The sequence below is a fragment of the Delphinapterus leucas genome, chromosome 4, assembly GCF_059928025.1.
Source record: "Delphinapterus leucas isolate spDelLeu-1000000601 "Yukka" chromosome 4, BTC_Dleu_Yukka2, whole genome shotgun sequence".
NCBI classification, from domain to species: domain Eukaryota; kingdom Metazoa; phylum Chordata; class Mammalia; order Artiodactyla; family Monodontidae; genus Delphinapterus; species Delphinapterus leucas.
Window position 1 is genome coordinate 68,429,683 of NC_143132.1, and position 23,447 is coordinate 68,453,129.

A 23,447-nucleotide genomic window follows, 5' to 3' on the forward strand; every position below is an offset into this window, starting at 1 on the left:
TGGTGCTGAATTCTCTTAGCTTTTGCTTGTCTGTAAAGCTTTTGATTTCTCCATCGAATCTGAATGAGATCCTTGCTGGGTAGAGTAATCTTGGTTGTTGGTTCTTCCCTTTCATCACTTTAAGTATATCAGGCCACCCCCTTCTGGCTTGTAGAGTTTCTTCTGAGAAATCAGCTGTTAACCTTATGGAAGTTCCCTTGTATGTTATTTGTCATTTTTCCCTTGCTGCTTTCAATAATTTTTCTTTTCTTTAATTTTTGCCAGTTTGATTACTTTGTGTCTCAGTGTGTTTCTCCTTGGGCTTATCCTGTATGGGACTCTCTGCGCTTCCTGGACTTGGGTGGCTTTTTTCTTTCCCATGTTAGGGAAGTTTTCGACTATAATCTCTTCAAATATTTTCTCAGGTCCTTTCCCTCTCTCTTCTCCTTCTGGGACCCCTATAATGCAAATGTTGTTGCATTTAATGTTGTCCCAGAGGTCTCTTAGGCTGTCTTCATTTCTTTTTGTTCTTTTTTCTTTATTCTGTTCTGCAGCAGTGAATTCCACCATGCTGTCTTCCAGGTCACTTATCCGTTCTTCTGCCTCAGTTATTCTGCTATTGATTCCTTCTAGTGTAATTTTCATTTCAGTTATTGTATTGTTCACCTCTGTTTGTTTGTTCTTTAATTCTTCTAGGTCTTTGTTAAACATTTCTTGCATCTTCTCGATCTTTGCCTCCATTCTTTTTCCGAGGCGCTGGATCATCTTCACTATCATTATTCTGAATTCTTTTTCTGGAAGGTTGCCTCCCTCTGCTTCATTTAGTTGTTTTTCTTGGGTTTTATCTTGTTCCTTCATCTGGTACATAGCCCTCTGCCTTTTCATCTTGTCTGTCTTTCTGTGAATGTGGGTTTTTTTCCACAGGCTGCAGGATTGTAGTTCTTGCTTCTGCTGTCTGCCTTCTGGTGGATGAGGCTATCTAAGAGGCTTGTGCAAGTTTCCTGATGGGAGGGACTGGTCGTGGGTAGAGCTGACTGTTGCTCTGGTGGGCAGAGCTCAGTAAAACTTTAATCCACTTGACTGCTGATGGGTGGGTCTGGGTTCCCTCCCTGTTGGTTGTTTGGCCTGAGGCGACCCAACACTGGAGCCTCCCTGGGCTCTTTGGTGGGGCCAGTGGAGGACTCTGGGAGGGCTCATGCCAAGGAGTACTTCCCAGAACTTCTGCTGCCAGTGTCCTTGTCCTCACAGCGAGACGGAACCACCCCCTGCCTCTGCAGGGGACCCTCCAACACTAGCAGGTAGGTCTGGTTCAGTCTCCCCAGGGGTCACTTGCTCCTTCCCCTGGGTCCCAGTTCGCACACTACTTTGTGTGTGCCCTTCAAGAATGGAGTTTCTGTTTTCCCCAGCCCTGTCGAAGTCCTGCAGTCAAATCCCGCTAGCCTTCAAAGTCTGATTCTCCAGGAATTCTTCCTTCCGTTGCCGGACCCCCAGGTTCAGAAGCCTGACGTGGGGCTCAGAACCTTCACTCCAGTGGGTGGACTTCTGTGGTATGTGTTCTCCAGTCTGTGAGTCACCCACCCACCAGTTATGTGATTTGATTTTACTATGATTGCGCCCCTCCTACCGTCTCATTGTGGCTTCTCCTTTGTCTTTTGTTGCGGGGTATCTTTTTTGGTGAGTTCCAGTGTCTTCCTGTTGATGACTGTTCAGCAGTTAGTTGTGATTCTGGTGCTCTCGTAAGAGGAAGTGAGAGCACGTTCTTCTACTCCACCATCTTGAACCAATCCCCTATGTGTAAATTATTTTGATTCTTTAGTTTCTACAGTAACAAGTGATTTCAGCATATATATCCAGCCAGTGTAAAACAACCTTGTGGTCATGATTTTTATAGTAATACAAGAAGAAAACACTGAGATTGAGAGAATTGAATGAAAATGCTTGGTTTTTTAATTTCTGGCCTCTGAAGTTATATCAGCAGTCTCATCCCGCTTATCCTACATATAATAGGAATTCTAATAAATAAGGTGGGAATATTTATGTCAAGGATCTTGGACCAAGGCTGGGTTATATGGCCTCTGGGTGTAGATATCTGGTGTGTGGGGCAGCTCACCCACTGATAACCATTTCTGAGTCAGGGAGCTAACAAACCTGCATGAAGTTGAGCTGGATTAGCTGCCGATTCGTTAGTTTACAATGACATTTCTCTTTTTTTATTTCGTTAAGTAGGTAAGATATGCACATAGTAAAAACTAAATTCAAAAAGTAGGAAAAGGGTATACAATGAAAAATGTCTACTGTCCCATGGCCCCCAATTTCCCTCTCTAGAGGCAACCTTGAATGTCAGTTTCTTGAGTTTTCCCAGAGAACTCTATACATTTACAAACAGGTGCATATGTGCGTGTGTGTGTGTGTTTGTGTCCCTTACCACACTTTTCTGTACCTTTTTCGCTTATATATCTTTTGTTTTAACGTGTTTCTCTTTATTAGCTTTAAAAACCTAGTGTGTTTTGTGTTTGGGGATAAATGCTGGGTGTATAATGACTAATAAGTTCTTAAAATTAATTAATAACTTTTATTAATTAATAATAATTTTAATTGGAGTATAGTTGATTTACTTTGTGTTAATTTCTGCTGTACAGCAAAGTGATTCAGTTATATATATATATATATATTCTTTTTTTAAATCTTCTTTTCCATTATGGTTTATCATAGGATACTGAATATAGTTCTCTGTGCTATATTCAGTGTTTTTTCATCTTAAACTTCTAGGCTCATCTGTTTTGGAGTCAGTAGTGGTCTCTGCTCTGGTTACCATGACTGACCATAAATTAGTGTAAAGTGTTTTGTAGATAGAATACTCTGTAAAGCTACCAGTGATATTCCATCCCTAGATTTCCTAATGTACCACTAATGAGTCATGTGTAAGAAGTGTTGATTGATTTGTGTGATCTATGTCCAGCAAATATACAGTGAGCATGAGGTGTGGGGTTTTGTTTTGTTTTTAAGAAACTCTTGAAAAGTGCTTCATGTTTTACATGTGTTTATATCCATCAGATGTTTCTCATTTAATCCTGTGACTAGCCTGGTCACTGCTTTAGCCAGCAATGCATTCTTTATTCACCATCATCCTTTTGTTCTCTAGTTCCATGTGTCTTCTAATCAAAGAAACTCAAAGTAATCACCAGCTATTTGTGGTACTAGAATGTGTTAAATATTCTGTAATCCTGAAAGGCTACTGTAATTGGAGGAGGAAGTGTGAGTTGAGATTAATTAGAGAAATGTTGTTAGAAAACAGTAGATACAGTTTTTGTTTTTACCTCTTCAACAATATTAGGTATTGTTAATGATTGCAATCGGGTGTGGTAAATTCTGGTAATTTGATATGTTCTATGAATAATACATAACAGATTTAGGGTAATTCCCTCACTTTCTGCAGTTTCTGCAGAGAAATATTTTTACTTAACAAATATTTTTATTAAAAGTATTTTCCTGGTAACTTTAAGGTTAGAATAATTGCTACTCATTATCATCAGTGGGCATGATACTTATTAGTCTAAGGGGAGATGTTTTAGGTTTCTAAATAGGATATCATTTTTTCCTCATTGATTCTGTTTTCACCTTCAAATTAAAATTATTGAAGGTTTGTATAAAAAGAGCATTAATAAAGTTATAAAGCATTTCTCTAAACATTCTTCTAAGAATAAGAATAGTGTCCTTATTCAAAGATTTCACTATAGATTGGGTTAACAGGCTATTTATTGGCTAATCTGGGATCCTAGCCACTATTAACGATACACTTCTAGGTGAAATTTTTTTCTCTGTTCCAAAAAAAGTCATGTATTTTTAAAAAAAAACTCTTGACATGAAACTCATTCTAAAATTGAGGACTATTTCTATTTTAAGTGTTTCTCCAGGAATTACATAGCAGATAATGTTTATTTTATGCTTGAGGGCTGTTATTAACCAGTCTTAAAATATGTAATTTTTAGTTACACTTAACGTTTCTTACATTTTTTTCTTAGATTTTAACTTCTCTTTAAAATTAAAGAATGAGTCTAGATTTTGTGTTAATTTGCTATATTTTACCTATCCCTCAGTATGCCAGGAGTGTGACTCAGGGGAAAGAAACCTTTAAATTATAGTGGTAAAAATTGTTCCTGTGGTTTGGAGTAATCCACCAAAAAAGATAAAGCAAATAAACTGGTACTCATCCAGCAAGAGAACCTTTTCCTATCTACTCCACAAAACCTGTGTGAAGAGCTGACAGATGTGTGAAGCTTTGTGGAAGTTCTTCAACTACCACTGAGAAGAGATGCAATTCCAGAGTTGATACTCATGAAAGACAACACCCAGAATATCCATCTGATGTGACTCACTGCTGCTCTTATGAAACTAAAATGTTTGTGTTTTTATTTTAGTGACATTGTATGCCTCCTGTATTCTCCTGGGAGTGTTCCTGAATAGCAGTATACCTATATTTTTTGAGCTTTTTGTGGAAACTGTCTACCCAGTTCCAGAAGGAATTACTTGTGGAGTTGTCACTTTTTTAAGTAATATGTTCATGGGAGTACTTTTGTTTTTTCTCACATTTTATCACACAGGTAAGAAATTTGACTTTTTATTTACTATCTAAATGTGTTAGGAGAGAGGTTTGTGGCACAGATGTATAGGGGATTTATATGGAGAATTCCCACTAAGGCAAATTACTTTATTTGAGCTTTCACATGCGAAGAAAAGAAAATATCTTCTGTTGCTTTTCTTGAAAGGCATCCAGCCTGATGGAATGGAATGCATCCTCACTGCCCCCCACCACCAAAGTTTCTGATTTAATTAACTTGGGGTGGGGGGTGGCAGCATTTCTACTTTTAAAAGCCAACCAGCTGATTCTAATATGCTGGTTCTCATTGAGAACCACTGATACCTTGCTTTTAAAAGAAATACTTCAACTCTGTTGTCTTAACATTAGGTAGAAATTAAGGTCAGGCCTATATATGTAGTTTAAAGCTTTGCAGATGAATGAGAGATCACCCAAAGAGTGGATCGCCTGTATAGGACAGCTCTGTCCAATGGAACATTTTATGATAACAGAGGTGCTCTTTATCTATGCTGTCCAGCACAGTAGCCACTAGCCCATGAAGCTAATGCAGCTAGGGAACTGGACTTTTCATTTTATTTCATTTTGATTAATTTGTTTACATTTAAATTGCTACATGTGGCTACCAAATTGGTCAGTGCAGGTATAGAGTGAAAAGAAGGTTGCAGTTAGAACCCAGGGGTACAGCTTTAAAGAAGGGGGTCGTCCTTACAAAGGAAGAAGGGTTGGGTTCCTGAACCCAAGTAGAGGAGTTAGCCTTGGACGAAAGAAGGTGGAGATAAGGCAGTGTGTGTGGCATAGAAGCAGAGGCCTGTGCTGAGCACATTGTTGAGGGAGCTCCTTCTTGATGGCACCAACTTTTGGCTTAGAAGCCAGTTCATCTATGAAGAGTTGGTGGGAAGGTAGTGGAGAAGGGGCTTAAGGAGAGAATGAAACTTTAAAATAGCTTTTGAGGGGGTGGGAGGAGACGCTGCAGGGACAGCTGGAAAGCTCGCTGGGCATATTGAAGGCAGGCCCCACTGGTGTTGAGGTCTGCGGGTTTGTAGTGGCTCTGTTTTGCAGTTGTTTGGTTTTCTCTGATATTCTCTTTTCCGTGGTCCAAATTCTGTCTCACTATTTTAGAAAATTGGGGCACAATTATCTAGACTTCTTTTTTGCATGTTAAAATAAGGATTTATACTTATTTTATACATCTAGAGTTTTTAAATTTTATACTTGTGAGTCTTAAATATAAACCTTTAATTAATTTCTACTAGGTTTATATCCCATTTTATTTCCTTGTCTTAAATAATTGAATATTACTACTTTTTTTTTCTGGTTGCTGTTTTCTTAACTACTCATCAGATACAGTAAATTTGGATAATTTGTACATGGAAGAATCTAATTTATAATACTTAAATGTAAGAAATGCTCTAAAATGTGACACTCCAAGAGACCTAATTGTTTCTAGGAATTCTGACAGGCTTATAATTGCAGTAGTAGCCATGATAACCACCTTGACTGGAAAAAAAAAATTTTTGAAATGTTCAAAGCTGATGAAACAGAATTTCCCTGGGTTTTGGACAGCTTTTGACATAGCACTTTCACCTAACAGCAAAGAGTGTCCAAATGATATATTAATTTCGTAATATAATTAACAACAAACTAGATCATTTCTGTCCATCAGTAATACAGGTAAAGAAGGTTTCAACTCTGCTAAACCTGATATACGTTTGGTTTATCCTATGAAAGAGAGTGACATTTTCGAAGGCAGGTGATATTAATAAAGTCAGACCACTCTTCACTGTCCTCCTGGAAACGTGTTTCCATTAGGGAAAATGCCATCACCAGGTATAGGGTCTTTGCCTTCAATTAGTTTTCTAAACAGAATCACCTAACAGTTATTACATTATCAGCTTTAACCCACTTCAGCTGTGTCATAGTTGAAACTAGGCGGCTCAGTGCCTCTCTTTTTTTGCCTGGTAAAGTATCAGAGATGGCTGTTGCCCTTAGAGTTGTAGAAACGGTTTTCCAGCTCATGGAGACAGGTGGGCTGAATGGTCCTTGCAGCCCGTCTGAGCATGGTTTCTCCTGTTGGATGGAAATTGTTTTGTCTTCCCAGCATTTAAAAACAACAACAGTAGATGCCAGATCATGTTATCCCCTAATAGACCTCTTGCACGTGGTCTATAGAATATAACAAACATGTATTTATTGGTCAGTTTAAAGCAGGAACTACCCCTGTGCTGTCTGACTGTGGAGGAGCCCAGTGCACTCCTACCATTGTGCCCAGCAAGCAGTGTCTCTATCACTCTCCTGGGTCTTGAGTGTGCAGCTTCCAGTTTGTTCAACAGAGACTGGTGTCTGTACATCAGCCAGTGCTCACTCCTCATTTTGCAGATTTATAGTGACCAGATACAAGCAGACATTTTTGGTTCTTTGGCACAGGCAGTGGAAGAAACAGCACCATTTCTGCTAATTTCTATCTCACTGATACAATCAAGGATTTATCTAGCTGGGGGGAGAAAGCTTCCCTCTTCTCGGTTGGTTTCTGATCATATGTTCTTATACACATCTATGTAGATGTTAAAGGTTTCTGCCTAAACTCCGTGAGTGTTGTGAAAAATAAAACTTAAAAATTAATCTTAATCGAACAGGATGGTTTTCAGGACAAAAAGAACCTCAGTGTGTTTTGACATTTTAGAGTTAATGAGAAGATGAATGCAAAAGAGCTTAGACCAGGGCACAGCTGGCACTCACCAAATGTTTTGTTTTCTTCTGGATAATTAGCTGGGGATGATAGGAATTTAAACATCTAGGCTTCTATTTTAAAGAGATGCTTTTATGTGCTTATTTGTCAGGCGTATAATGAATACACACAAACATACCCCATAACTCTCTAAGGCTAAAAAGTTCCTAGAACTATGAAAACTCTGTTGAGATTCTTTCACTTATAATTAGTTGATCTCGCCCCAAAAGTCCCACAGCAAAAGTCCACATGCCTTATAGCTGAGGTATGATGATACCTGAATTACAAATCTGAAAACTGTATAAAATTATTTCCTAAATTTTTAGTTCCGCAGCCTGGTCTGCTAAACATTTTATATAATGAATTCCCTTCCATTAGAGCCAGTGTTTGAATGTCATAATTCAGTCATTTTAAACTTGAAAAACTCACCCAGAAGTTAGTTATGTGTCAGAATTCAACTATTAGTGACATGATTGGAGGGCTTGATTTTTAATCATCATAAAGATAGGATTTTTTTTTTTTTTTTTTTTTTTTTTTGCGTGGTACGCGGGCCTCTCACTGTTGTGGCCTCTCCCATTGCCGGAGCACAGGCTCCGGATGTGCAGGCTCAGTGGCCATGGCTCGCGGGCCTAGCCGCTCCGTGGCATGTGGGATCCTCCCGGACCGGGGCACGAACCTGTGTCCTCTGCATTGGCAGGTGGACTCTCAACCACTGTGCCACCAGGGAAGCCCCAGATAGGCGGTTTTTTAGGTCACTTCTCAAGGAAGTACTAAACTTCCTGACTAGAGTTTTTGGTTTCCCACCATGTGCTATCTGGTAGATGACTACATCAGATGTGGCTTTTCAGGGCTGTACGGACTAACCCCAAAATGACCACATTAGAGTGCCTTGCCTGGCAAGATAGGCTCCACTGGTGATTTGCTTGTTGATTATGGCCATTGCCATCATTGATGGCGAATGTCACACAGGCTTCTATACCAACGCCACTGGCCTATTTAGAGCCCTGGGTCACAGAGTTTCCCATGTCCTGTGTTGACTCTGCTTTGGGAACCTGGACCATGTCAAAGATTTCTTGGAGTTTTTCTGACTTGGGTTTTTTAAGGTCACTTTGAAAAAAAGTTACTTGCTCCTTAATATAAGCATATTTGCAAAACTGAGTTGCTTCCTATAATGTTTGCTTTGTGAATCTCAGCGAGTATTTCAGACAGCACAGTGATGTTTTATTCTAATAACTTCCCATACAAAATCAATTTGGAAATGCCGTTGTATGCTTTATATGCTCTGAAATGCATTCTAATGTTCTATTTTACAGTTTGTAGCTTGTTTTGTAGTTTGTATTGGCTGTTATTTTTTGTTGTTCTTGTTTTTCTAGAAGGTTTGCAGCAAGCTTTGGCTAAAAACATTAAAGGTTTTACCTCAGTCCTTTCATTTTGAAGTAGCCAACCATGAATTTGAGGCTGCATTGTGGGCTGAGGAGGGAGGTATTGTCTAGTGGTTACCAGGAGAACAGGTTCAACAGATGTGGACTAGTGAGAAGTAATTTTCTATCTAAGAAGCAAAATAATGCAATGTGCTGGTCAGAGCTATCGGATAATTAACCTGGAGGGAAGGGAGCAGGGCATCACACTGTGAAATTGTGGTGTCAGCTGGCTTCTCTTGAGAGAGAATGGAGACAATTTTGTTAAATTACCATACTTTGGGTTAAATCACCAAAGAAACTAGAAGGTTGGTTCTGGAAGATAGTGTCTGGAACCAGACAAGTACTTGAAGCCAAAAGTGTGACATCACTGCAGGGAAAGATGACGTGAAGAGTAGAATGGTACTTCATCGTAATTAGTTCAGCCCCAGCAGAGCCTCACCATTTGGTACAGAGCTCTGAGTAAACTATAGCACCTGCCTCACTGGAAATTGGCAGAGTCCTCAGGCTGCAGCACAGGAGATGACAGAGAGCCAGCAGAAATGTAGAGGCAAGTCATGGGGGCTTGCAGTATGGATTTATAGTTCCTCTAGTGAAAGGCAAAGGGAAGGAATGTTGGAAAGCTGTGCTCACTTTAAAAGATACAAAAGAAAATTTCGATGGGTAAGGACTCTGTTGGTTTAATTATGTCATGGCACTGGGCTCCAAAGGACCACAGCCAACTTTGCTCTGCCAAGTCAGACTGAACTTTTTTTTTTTTTTTTTTTTTTTTTGCGGTACGCGGGCCTCTCACCGTTGTGGCCTCTCCCGTTGCGGAGCACAGGCTCCGGACGCGCAGGCTCAGCGGCCATGGCTCACGGGCCCAGCCGCTCCGCGGCATGTGGGATCTTCCCGGACCGGGGCACGAACCCGTGTCCCCTGCATCGGCAGGCGGACTCTCAACCACTGCGCCACCAGGGAAGCCCCCAGACTGAACTTTTAAGCAAGCCATTTCCTGCACATTAGAGCCCCTTAGGTGTGGTTTATGTGAATGGTTTTCAGTGGGGACATGCAGAGATTTCCATCCCTGACCTTTTTCTCTCTAAAAAGGCAAAAATTTCAAAGAACACTGATAGTTGGTTAAGCCAGGTGAACTTAGTGAAGGGTGGATTTGACTTCTCAGGGAGAGGCACAATAGTGAAAAACAAGCAACCAACAAACCATGACACTAAAGAGCAATTTTGAGTTATTGTTAGAGATTTCATCTGAACCCAGGTAGAAGGAATCGTTTTACAATTCTGATGAAATAAAGGTCTGCTTTGGCAATATTTGACTAATTTCTAGGTTTAAGGAGAGCTAGGACAAGTTGATTGTTGCTGCATGTGTGTTGCTCTAGCTCCCTGTGAAATAGTCTCTAAAGTTTAGGGAACATCTTTGTTGTAGACTTCAAGTGCCATACTTTCTTTTAGCTATTGCTTAAAATGCGACCTTTAAGTAAAAAATGCTCAGTTTTAGTATGAACAGTATGCTGTTATCTCTATTTCACTACTTTTTCTTTTCGTATTTTTTCACTGCTTCTTTTTGCTTGTCAAAATTATCATCAGAAATCCAGAGGCTTTATGGTTAATATAAAAGCAGAAAATGCTTGGTGCGTCATTTCAGGGAATATTAGAATAAAGACAAGATCCCAGAGATCACAGCGTTTCTGAGTGTTTAGATTCTAGTCAATCCAAGTAAAGGACAGAAAACAGCTTTGCATGAAAATACCATTGAAATATACATCTTTGTTCTGTGCTATAGAATAGCATGTCTGACTTTGAAAATGTAGAAATTGAGAGGTTAGGGAGGCTGCTTTTGCGAACATATTATAGGAAAAAAAGGTACTTCAGCACCTTTTCTTACTGGTTGGTTTTCTGATTTCCGTTCCTGAGCATAAATTGCTCTTTTAGCCATATGAATTATGGATTAATCTAAAGCAGCAGCATAGAAATCTTTAGGATGATTTTTGAAGATTAAGGCAGTATTAGCATTCTGTAGAAGCACAGAGGGAAAACATAAACTTATAGCAGTGCCCAGAGGTAAAAATGTACCAGGGAAACTGTTTCCTTCATTTTTTGTTGTGTTTTTATTTTTTCATTGAAATTGCTAAATGGATATTAAACTAGAGAAGTTATCCGCCCCCCCCCCCCCAGCCAGCCCCTTTATGCCAAGAAGCTGCTCACTTCTGCATGGAAGCCTCAAGTCTGACAGAGGGTTGGGATAGAAGGAAGCTGAACAGATGCCTGGCTCCAAGGCCCCCGGAGCCAGAGGAAGCAGCTAGAGACATAACAGTCGGCAGGGCAAGCATGTGTGTTTGGGTAGCAAGAGGCCCAGGATTGGCCTGTTGGAGAGTCCTGAATTCGTGAATGAGCATTTTTGAAGAAGCACATTCTCAGTTCCATTAAATTAAAAAACAACATTATTTGAATTGCCTGTTTCGATGATTCCTGTAAATCTTCTGGTAATTAGCGTCATACATAACCGTTATGTTAGTAGGAAAAAAAGACTAGAAAGAAACCAAAGTATTCACAGTAGTTTCTCTGAGAGTAGAATTTAGGATTCAGTTTTTACATTTTACTTATTTTATATATATATATATATATATATATATATATATATGTGTGTGTGTATGTATGTATTTTCTACCCTGTTTTACAGTGATTACTACTTGATTTTTTGTTGAGAATTAGATATTTCTTTCCAAAAAAATTTAAAAGTGTTATCTCAAAATTCAGGTGATTTTGTTGTTTGTCTTTCTAATCCATCAGATATTTCTAAACAAGGACAAGAGTCATGGTGATAGGGGGCACTTTAAAAACAAACTAACATTTAAAGGTGATTGATATTTCTTTCTTTGAAGTAATAGATTTTTTTTTTTTTGGCCACCAAAGTCAAGTTGGGTTAAATTGATGAAAAGTCATTAACAATACTGATTAAAAATATTCCACAGGAAAGCCCTGTAACATATTACATGCATCACTTAGACTGCACATTTGTCACTGTTTACTGAAAGCTGGTTTTCAGGCCTCCCAGGGTGCATTTATTATAAGTGCTTTTGAATGCAAAGCAGGTTGCTCCCAGCATACAGGTGGTGTTCTGCTGGTGACACATGAATGCTTACAACTGCATGTTTTTGTCTTACAGAGTTGTCTTGGTTCAACTGGTGCCTTCCCGGGTCGTGTTTGCTCAGTCTCCTCCTTATTCTGTGCTTCAGGGAATCCTATGACAGACTCTATCTTGATGTGGTTGTCTCAGTTTAATAGCACAGACTTGAAGGAGTTTTTAAAAAGAGACTGGAAATCAATACTGCATACTGCACATTTGCTTGGAATTGCACATCTAACAGGAAAAAAAAAAAGGAGAAGAGAGAAACTTCATTCAGAGGTTTTGTTAGGTTACAGATGATCACATTAATTTAATTACTGCTAGGTAATAATAATGTGGAACTTGAGTGATAATGGTGTATTTAAAAACTGTATCAATGGCATACGTGTGCCTGAGTCTGGGGTTAGAAGTGTGATGTCTTACACAGAAAGCACTACCTAGGTAATTCCCTCTATGTTTTGTGCCAGTGCTAAACTACTGATTAATTGTAACTATGAAAAGAAATAAAGGGTGTCTATTACATGAAGATAACTCCTTCCCTAAGCCACATATCGGAAAAGGAAGAAATGCCACTAACTTCTAAAGAAGTTTAAACCCTATATCAGATTTTAATTATAAAATAGCCAAGAGGTGTATCAATGATAGATATTAGCCACCTGTACACTACATTTTTTTCTAATAAAGCCATTTCTTATATGACTCCTTATTTTTAATTAGATCGGAAACCTTTGGCCACCTTAATTCTGGTGATCAAGTGCTTTCCAGTGACCGCAGGGCACATACTTTGTGTCTCGATCTTAACTTATCCTTGTTTCTGTGAAATACAGTTTCATCTGCTAGGCTCTTAAATGATTATATTAAATGTGACTAAATGTTTAATACAGTCGCATTAAATGCTGTATGAAAAATGTAATTTTGTTCCGATTTAGCACTTTGTTAAAAGTGAAATGACAGATCCCATAGAACATCCTGTGTCTTCGGGCAGATATATATGTGGTGGCATGGGATGGAAAATCCAGCACCAGCTGTTGCTTACCGAGGTTGCATTTTATTAAATGACCCTTGTTTGAAAATAACAATTTATAGCATTGAAACTTTCAGATCTGTTGAGTGATTTCTGAATTACTTTCTTGTATCTCAATTCAGGTTATAAAATATTCAGTTCTATATAGAGTGTATATTTGAGAGGGCAGTATTTTGCTGATACCTGCCTTCCTTCTGTGGATGACAGCTTTTTCAAAAACAATACCCACTGGACAGCTCTCAGACGTGTATTTCACTATGACATAAAATATGCTCTGGTGGGGTTATGATAGTACCACTATTCAGATTTACATAATTCCCCTCATGCTGGAAAATCAAACACGTTCTCAAAAAGTCAAGAATGATGTTTTATATTCATTGTTCTCAGCTTCCTCCAACCCCCTCTCTCCTTTTTGACTCACTTGAAATTGTATCTTCATTGTCAGCTAAATATATATTTTATTTGTCTTCTTCTGGACAGCAGAGTGTAAGGCAGCCCCTTCTATTAGCCAAGGTGGTGAAGTATGGTTAAGGGGACCTGGTCAGCACTTAATTGACTCATCTCCACCACATTCGCACACACCATCACACACAGTCCCAGATACCCCTCCTTTCCCCCTTGGTAAGTTGAAGGCTATGCTTTTACTAACCTCGGTCCTAGAGGAGGATGCTATTACCGTCAGGCCTTCTAAGATCCGAAATTGTGCAACCTGGAAAGTAAGAAAACCCTCAACTTAAACATCTGTCTTCAGTCACCTTTAGACCATCCCCCTTTATAACCACCCTGCTAATAACTTAGCAGCCAGAACTGAAAGAACTGAGGAACTTGCTAAAGGGAAGAAGAAAACCTGCGAAAGCTAGGCTTAGTTCCTGTTAACTCTGTCGTTCTTCTCAAATAAAAATAAAAGGAAAGCAAAGCAGAATTCTTAAGGATAATTGAAAGCCAGCCAGTCCAGGTATCAATAGTCCATGACCCAGGTGCTAAAATAACCACCACCCCTTCCTGTTTAGAATCAATCTGGAAAGGTGAGGGAAGAATTATTATGCATTTGGTTTTAGTCAGAACTGTTGTGTTTGAGGACACTCCTATATAAAATTTTGCTGTAAGACTTCTCATACAGAGCATTTTAATTATGGTTAATTCTACTTTTAACACATAGTGAAAAATAACATTAAAAAATATTACCTAAATGACTGATTAGTTCAAAGACAGACCAGATGGGTAGTGATTTTAAATTCTTGCGTTGTACCAGGCACCAACCACTGTTTTTAGCATACGTGAGATGAGATGAGATGAGAGGTGTCCGTTTGTCTCATTTACATCCGCTTAACCCCTCCAGCGGATAATGGTTCTGATCACAAGCTGCAGCTGTTTTAAATGATCAAGATTTCATGTACCAAACCTGATAGAAAGAGAACCAAAATCTTCTAGGGGGAGGGGGAGGATTACACACTATTTACTTACCTGTATATTTCATAATTTTTTTTTTTACTTTTGTATTTCTCACATGCATCAAGAGACCAGCCATAATCTTTGCACTTTATAAACAAACATTAAAGAGTCCTAATGAATTTTATAATTGAAAAAAATCTTAACCCTCTGCTAATCCAAGCACTCATTTTAGAATTTATAGGAACAGCCCCAGAGAGGTAAAGGATCTTGCCAAAGGTCACAATCCTAGTTGATGACAAAAGTAAAACTAACTAAAACCCACATCTTCTGACTCCCAAAGCAGTCTTTTTTTCTCTACCTCAGAGAATTGCAGCTTAATTTGGACATTTTGGGGTGTTCGTGAATACTCTTTCATGTTCAAAAACGATGGGGCTTAAGAGCAAGATACTGTTAAAATTAGGTGATTGCTTGATTTCTAAGTAAAATCCGTCTTTTTTTCTTCATCGCTATCCCGTTGGTGCTCTAACATCTCTAAGTCTTAGCTTGCAGTGAGTGACGCGATCTGAAAAGTTTCTGATGAATAATTCAGTCCTCATAAACCAAGTCAACAGCATTATTAATTGGTAAGGACATGTTATAGTGTAAGTTCCCTGTGGCTTATCAGTGAATATTTCACAGTTTATGGGAAGAAGCATTTCTTAACATGGTCCCTGGTGGAGATATAGAACAGATAATTACATACACAAATGCATTTCACTGGAGGGTAGAGCTAATAAAATAACAAGAGGGAGTCAAGCACTATTTTGTATATTTAAGCATATATGGCCTAAGGGCCATGTTTTATCATAGATCATACATTCATGTTTAATTATTGAGAATGTTTACAGCTTGCCTTTCTAATGAGGGATTCAAGAGAAGAGATTTTAAATTGAGGGGATTAAATTCTCATCTACTCATCTTTTAATTCTTTTTTCTTTTTACTATTTTTACTAAAATCTAGGCATTCATCTTGCTGTTTGCATAAGTACAAGCTTCACTTTAAACTCAAGATCAAATTCAAGTGCATAGTAGATGTTTTAACTTAATGTTAAAAATCACATTAATTCCACATTTGTCCCAGAAACAATAAGTACAGGAATTACTGTGATTATACCATATTATCAAGCAAGTGCAAAAGCTGTGACATGAAGAAAGTGTCCTATTAAAAAAAATATATAAAAAACTATGAGGAAATTTCATCAGACCTATTTCATAAATGTAGGAAAAATAGAATTCCACTTTAATTTGTATGATTATAATCATACAGAAAAGAGCGAGATAAAGCTTATTTCCATACTGTCAACAGTTTGCTAATCTGTTGGGAAATAAAAACAATACTGACGGGGGAGAGTGCTGGACCAACCCAGAAGAACAAAACTTGACAGGGAAAGTTTTAGGTGCTCTTTTAACAGCATCCATTGGGTAGTCTGTGCTCAATAGTGGTGAGTGTCTGCTCAGTAAGCAGACATCTTGGCCATCCTGAGCACTCATGTCCTTTCAGGTGTCTTCCTGGTTCAGTTGGAACCTCAAACTTAGGAGATGACCTCTAGGAACTAATACCAAGGCCCTTAAGAGACTCTTGAGGGTGTCACCTCTGGCCAGGGGATGGGAACGATAGAGGCTGTGGGCAGAGAGTACAGGCAATGACATGCCCTAAATCTCTCCCCGAACCACTTCTTTTTTTTTGCAGTACGCGGGCCTCTCACTGTTGTGGCCTCTCCCGTTGCGGAGCACAGGCTCCGGACGCGCAGGCTCAGCGGCCATGGCTCACGGGCCTAGCCGCTCTGCTGCGTGTGGGATCTTCCCGGACCGGGGCACGAACCCGCATCCCCTGCATCGGCAGGCAGACTCTCAACCACTGTGCCACCAGGGAAGCCCCACTTCTCTTTTTATAAATAATTTTAGTTTGCTCTTGGTCAGGACTGAAACATCAGCCCCTTGTTTCACCTGAAGTTTCCTGAGGTTCTTCGCTTGTCCTCACTGCCCCGTACCTCAGCTTTCTGAACACTGGCATGAATCTGCCCTCTGTTCCATCCTGGTCTCTGCTTCCTTGAGCCGACTTCCTGGCATAGGCTTCTTTACCCTCAACGCCTCCCTAAGCTCCAGGGCCAAAAACACAGTCTCCTTCCTGCCTAGTAGTAAAGCCATACACCCAGGCTGCCCTCTCATGAACAGGATGCTAGCATGAGCAGAACATAAGCAAATCCAGGCACTCCAGAAAGATTTAACAGTTATTCTCACAGCCAAGTCGTATAAGTTAGAATATTCCCCTGAAATGGGAAGGGAATTACAAAAGTCTCTAACAAGTTTCTTGTGTTATTATTTCTTGTACTTTTATTTTTTATTTTTTTTAATGCCTTTTGTTTATTTATTTATTGGCCAGGCGGCATGCGGGATCTTAGTTCCCCGACCAGGGATCAAACCCGCACCCCCTGCACGTTGGAAGTGCGGAGTCTTAACCACTGGACCACCGGGGGAGTCCCTATTTGTTGTACTTTTAGAATGTGGACTAACTTGCCTTGTGTAGTCTTTCTCTTGTGTCTCGGAACCTGGTAGGCCTCAGACAATAGCCTTCCATCTCAGCCAACAACACTCAAAAAGAGAGCAAAAAGCTGCCCCACCCTAGGTGTTCTGTTCATTCAACAAGGGAGAATTAATTTTTTAAAAACAGCTAAAAAATGAAACAAAACATGAAATTCATTTCAGCAACCTTGGAAAAATGCTAAAAACACATCAAACCATTTTAGCTCTAAACATGCTACATTTGGTACATTGCGAGGCTTGGGGCTCCAGAAGGGATGCCAGAAGATCAGCCCTACAGCACAGCACTCTTGGGGTTCCACCAGGCTCTTCTAGTTTACAAGTGAGGCTTCTGCAGTCTTGATCAAAATGGCAAGAATGAATTGGAGGCACTTTTGATTTACCTTAATGTTAGAAAATGATACTTTTTTAGACTACAATTTAATTTAGACTTCCTCTAGTTCAAATTGGCTTTCTTCCCATTTACCTGAAAGAATTGTAGAATCAGAGATGAGGATTTAATCCAACACCCCATTTTACAAATAAGTAAATAGAGAAGATTTCAGGTTAAATGACAGCTCAGTTTTAGCAGACCACTCGACTCCTACACCAGCATTCTTTCCATAAGTGATCAGTGTGTTAACCAGAAATAATTTAAGTAAAATTTCTTTCAAATTTTTGAAAATTAAAACACGTGAGTGTATACCCATTATAAAATACCAGTACAGAAATATAAAGTGAAGTCTACCTCCAAACATATGCTGGTTGATCCATTCTCCTTTTCAGAGATAATCCCTATGTGTCCTTTCAGAAAATTTTCTATGCATTTACCTACATCAAGTATAAAAACAGGATTTAAAATCAAGTGATCTCAGGAACTATTTCTTAAGACCATGTTGGCATTAACACTTGGGCAGGAGTTTCTGAGCTCCTTATTTTTCTCCAAGACAAATCTGTATCAAACGTAGCAGTGGTTAATGGAGACATTTTACAGACCTGGTTATGTGCCATCAAGCTCTATCATATTCTGAAGTTTAAAGGTGAACTTCAATATGCAATATTGGTTTTCTTATTGGAAATATAGACAGTTTTTAACGCTGCCAACTAAGGTTCATGCCCCGTGAGAGAAGAAAATGAATGATCCACCCCCAAAATCCAAACGGGTTTTGACAGGGTTTTCTTGGCTGTCCATCTGAGCAGAGGCACGCCATACTGTAGAAAGCAGAAAGTCGAGAAAGACAGCTTATGCCATCCCTTTTTTTTTTTTTTTTTTTTGCGGTACGCGGGCCTCTCACTGTTGTGGTCTCTCCCGTTGTGGAGCACAGGCTCCAGACGCGCAGGCTCAGCGGCCATGGCTCACGGGCCCAGCCGCTCCGCGGCATGTGGGATCTTCCCGGACCGGGGCACGAACTCGCGTCCCCTGCATCGGCAGGCAGACTCTCAACCACTGCGCCACCAGGGAAGCCCTATGCCATCCCATTTATAAAAAAAAAAATAATAGCTAATGAAGATTCTGGTAATCCTTAACTATTTTCCTGGTCACCTTCCTTAGCTGTTCTAACTTTCAAGCTACCAGTAAAATTGATGAACTGTAGTAGGACAAGAACTTAGCTTTGTTTGGTCACTTCTTTCTTTCCTGCCATCTTTCCCATCAGGCTTTCCCCTTTCTGGTTGTATCTTCCTATTTATTTCTGACTATGCTTGGAAGCAAGCTGTGTGAAACCCACATTGTCTGAGTTGCCCATATTATCGAAGAGAGCTGGCCAGTTTCTTCATGAACTAGACTAGAGAGGACAGAAAAAGAGCCCTAGCCTAGGAGCCCCAGGGCCCAGCTCGTGGCCAGGCCTGGTGTCTTCAGCTGTTTGACCCTGACCAAGTCCCTTCATTTCTCATTTACCCACAATTCTAAAATGAAGGAGTGAACAAAGATATTCCCTAAGGTCTCTTCCAGTTCAGAAATTCAGGTCCATTCTATTTAAATATTAGGAAATGACTGATGTACATGCACCTGTTTGTGCAGTAGCCCTCCTCCTGTGAGTCCCTACACGTGAACACACAGACTCTTCCACCACACACACATTCAGCAACAAGAAGAAATGGCTTCTTCATTGCCTGTGCTAGAAGATAAGCTATAGGTACTGTTTGTTTCCCCAAAGGACCTTATATATGAATTGCAGCATTTATTAAATTTATCAAATGTGATACGAGAAAATCTGTCATCTGCTGTTGAGATAGCATCCTGGGAGCCAGGTCAGAGTACTGCATTTGCTCACTGGAGTCAGGACAAACCAGAAACCCATCCTTTGGTTTGGTTTGATTCATCGCGAGTCAGCAGCAACTTGGCACCTGTAGAAATCAAACTGTTGGATCAGATGGTAAAGCTGATCCTTGAACTGATATTTCTAGCGTTACACCACCGAACTGATATTTCTAGAGTTACAGCACCGAAGAATTGTTAAGTTGCTCTGTAACAGTGTTGTCTCTAATGGCCAGATTCTGCCAGTAGAGCTGTGCATATATCTTTTATAGAGTGAGAAGAGAGATCTAGTAGGTCATGTGTGATCTGTACCCAGGTGTTAGGAAACAAGGCTTCACTGAAATTATAACATGGGCACAAAAGCTGTCAGAGAAATGAACCAAAAGTCCAGCCTGAGAGTCAGGAGGCCTGGGTTTCAGTTTCTCTCTCCAGGGCAGCTGCTGAGCACCTTGGGGCTTTGGAAAAGTCACCTGTTCTCTCTGGACCCTGGCTTCCTCCAAAATAGAAGGGTCAAGTGGATGTTCCTTTTTGCTGAAGAGTTTTATAGCATCTAATATACACTTATTTGGTCACACACCAGACAGAAAGTAGAAAACAACACAAGTGCAATACCTTTCCACTGGTCCTTCCAGTTACACATTATCTTTCAAACAAGCAAGGAGCTTCTACAAGGAAGGCCCCATTAGTCATGCATTATAGGTGCCAGGCAGTTATGGAAACTCTCAGGCCACCGACATATCCACTATTCCTTCATTCACGCTTTTATTCATTCTATATACAGAGTAATTACATGTGTGCAGTGTGTGCCTGTGAAGGAGAATCAGAAAAACAAAAGATGTTTCTACCCTTCAGGACATTTTAGACAGATTAAAAAAAAAACAAATACTCTCCTGAACTAGCTAGAAAAAGGAATAATGAGAGTTTCCCAAATAATTATGCATAGCAGGAACCCAATTTTTTTTTCTTGTACCATTATTAACCATAACTGATTTCAAGGGAAGGTATTCTGTTCCATTGGAATTTCCACCATAGGCAGAACCTGTATCTGTCTGGGAGCAGTGAATCAATTTTCACATGAGGAATCCCAAGCCTTCCCATCATCCCATGGCTGGGGAGTGGGTTAGTATTCCTTTAGGAAGTTGGGAAGATTGTTGGCACCTCCAGCTTCCTCTGAAGACAAGACTTAATTACAAACACGCCAAGATACACATAAGGCCTTGTGCATTTCCTTTCTAAAAGGAATTTGAATTTTAACAGAGAACAAAGACTAAACACCAACAGAAAGGGTTTCTAGTGATAGAACTTGGGACATCAGCCCATCAGAGAGAGAAGGGCTGCTTTGGGGGCAGGAGACTCTATGGGAGCCCTTCAGCTGTGTCCACCTGTGAGTAAATCTAAGCCACACTTGAGGCACCGCTATCGCAGTCCTGGCCTTCTAAGCCTTTGCAGAAACCTAAAGATGCTCAAAAGGGCAGGTTTTAGTTCTGCAGATGGGTTTATTTACTGCCAATGTCCCCACCTCCAAATTTACTTCCCTCTTCACCGGAAATAAATCTTTTGGAGGCTTATGAAAATCAAGTATTAGGAAAATTCTGCCCCCATCCTACTAGATTGCATCTACAAGTCCCAAACAAAATCGCTTCCTTGACTTACAGGCATATAAGGTCAAGGAAGGTCTGTAACTCGGAGGAGCGGCCTGGAAGAAGTCAGGGCAGGTGCCTGATCCCACCCCTCCTGCTATAGGCAGAACGGGGCTGCCCACTGGAATCCTGCTAAAATGGAGGGCTGTGCTGGGGTGGTCCTTTTCTCTCATTCCTTCCCTGAACTCACTAATTCACATTACACTGCTCTTCCTGATCAATAACTTATTGAGGAGAAAATCAGTAAATGATGTAAATGTCTCCAATGGAGCTGTCCCCCTCCATGACCCCACTGTCCTTTTAGTCTGCGCCCCAGAATCCTCATTCCGTGTCCCATAGAAACGCAGTTACCCTTGTCCTTTTCAGGGAAAAAGACATTGATTGAGAGCTTAGACCTGACATTTCACCCTCTTATCTCAGAACACAGAAGCCCCTTCACGTTTGTTGTCTTTTTTACTCAAGGTTAATATAGATCCCCAGGCACTGGCAACTCCATGCTGCATTCTGTTGCCTATAATTGTCCTTCCATCTAATTGGGCAAAAGGCTACTCTAATGAACCAGCTACTGATTCCCTTACCTATTCACTCTTTTATCGGTATTCCTTTACCAGTAAATTCTTTGTTACCTAGGTCCTGAAATTTATTTCATGTTTTTTTAAACTTTAAATTTTTTCTTACAAAATTGCTTCTTTTATCTTATAGCAGACTGTGATCTTTTTGCTTCTGAGTACTTTATAATACAATTCGAATATAATAGAACATTCTAAAATAAAGCCAGGCAGGGATTTCATCCTAACCACTATTAAATGCTGAGAGAGGCAGATCATATTTTTTTAAAAAGAGAGAAGAGCTGGGATGGAGGAAGCTGGATCTCATAATTCAGCCAGTATATTTTGGGCTCCGGCTGCATGCTGAGCACAGGGCTAGGCTCTGAAGATGCAGAAACAAAGAAGACAGCATCCTGACCCTCAGAGAGATTCATATTCTGATAAGTCCATTCATAACAACTGTAATTCAAACCTAGCAACACCCCCAAAAGCTGTTGGAAGCTTTGTAGCTTATTTCTATGACTGTCTATGGGATCGTACTCTGTTTGGAAAAATACGCTCTAAATCCTGCTTTCTTGGGCCGTTAGAAATCCATGCTTGTCCCTAATCCGTTTTTATAGTTACGTGTAACCTTCATAGAGTAAAAAATGCGTCTGGATGGCTTTTGAAGTGTCAGGCAGAGAAATCTGTTTTGATGGCTTGAAAAGAAGTGGAAAAGTTTTAGGGAAAGCTAACAAGCTTCCAGAGAGTTTAGATCTGCTAGTGTCCAGACATGGGATTAGGCAGAGGGAAAAGCCTTCTAGCAAGTGGGAGCTGGGGCCATGTAAGCATGGAGACCCCACTGAAGGAGTCAGCGAGATAGAAGCCAGGCTACAGGCGTTTGTTGATATGTCTGCTGAGTGAAAGTGGAGAAGGAGGTTTGGAGGCAGGGAGTTGTGGTGGAAGCAGATTCTGGAAAACAGAACCCCAAAACTGGCTTGTTCTCAGAGTCATCTGGCCCAGCCTCCCGCCTCCGAGCACATCCTGCCTGTGCTGTGTCTGGCCAACTGCTTTTTCAGCTCTCGAGGGATGGAGATTCTACAACCTACCCTGTCATCTGTTCCAGAGCCACCCCCGCTCTGCACTTAGAAGTTCTTGCTTTTAAAGAATGGAGGCAGGAGAGAGGTGGTCCAAAAATGGGGAGACAACAAATCAGGGCAGAGGAACTGTTGTAGAGCTTGGAGATGGGGACCTCACACCCCAGTGCGGGTGGAGACACTAGAAGGGGAGCCAGCCATCTGGGAACCGCCCTCGCGGAAGCCCTGTCTGGCGGAGCGGAGGTTCCCGTTCTGCTCCACGAAAGCAGTGGGAATCTAGACATCCGCCGCCTCTTATGCCTTCAGTACCCTATTGCATTTCATACACTCTGCCCGAGTCATTTCTTTTCATACCAGTTCTTGGATGCAAAGAAATCTTGGGCAGTCCAAGTGGATTTTAGAGCCAAGTCAAGTCACCATGTCTTACTCCATTCAGACTTTTCCATCTGCCTTCACCCTCTCAGTCACACTCCTAGAAGCAAACCGGAAAGTCCTTGCAAACAAAATCACTATCTGAAAGCCCAAGAGCTTTCTTGTTCTCCCTCTGATCTCAAGCCACAGTGTGTTGGTCTGATTTTACTCCATTTATAGTTCTCTGGCTTTCATGGCTCTGCACCACATGACAGAAAAGGAGAGCAAGCAGAGGCCGGGGGATCAGGTGGAAGGCAGTAGAGGCAGGATGGCTGCAGAAGCAGAGCAGAGGTAGCTGCTGACGCGGGAGCCTGCAATAGTCCATGGCCGCCGTGATCCACACTGGGGTCCTAGTGTGCCATACAGGCTCTCGCATTCCCTGGGTTTCCTGGAGGCGGCCCTTCCCTCAGCCTTGGGCCTCCCCTTGGCGGCGAGTCTCATTGCAATTCATGCCCTCCCTGTCCCCTCCTCCCAGTCCGAGGCTGCACTGAAGCCCCTGACTCCTTTTCAGTCTGCAGAAGAACAGAGTCCCTGCCTGTTGGGATCCGGTCCACTCTGGGGATGCTTTTTAGCTGAAACTGCTGCAGTTGAGCACAAGAAGTTCTGACTGCCAGAGTGAAAGAGTACTCCAGCAGGCTGCAGCAGCTTCCCTGCCTCTGGGGCTGTAAATAAGGGAACGGTCCAGGACCGTCCCAGAG

The 23,447-nt window shown here is 40.8% G+C and overlaps 1 protein-coding gene across 1 annotated transcript in view; it reads left to right on the plus strand.

Annotated features, from left to right (window-relative positions):
• Nucleotides 1–23,237, plus strand: part of SLC49A4 (solute carrier family 49 member 4) — a 99,014-nt gene extending 75,777 nt beyond the window's left edge. The window contains exons 8-9 of the mRNA XM_022567154.3: nucleotides 4,398–4,580; nucleotides 11,882–23,237. Coding sequence (XP_022422862.2) covers nucleotides 4,398–4,580; nucleotides 11,882–11,997 — 299 coding nt within the window. The 3' untranslated portion in view covers nucleotides 11,998–23,237. The remainder of the gene's footprint in view (nucleotides 1–4,397; nucleotides 4,581–11,881) is intronic.
• The last annotated feature ends 210 nt before the right edge of the window (nucleotides 23,238–23,447 follow it).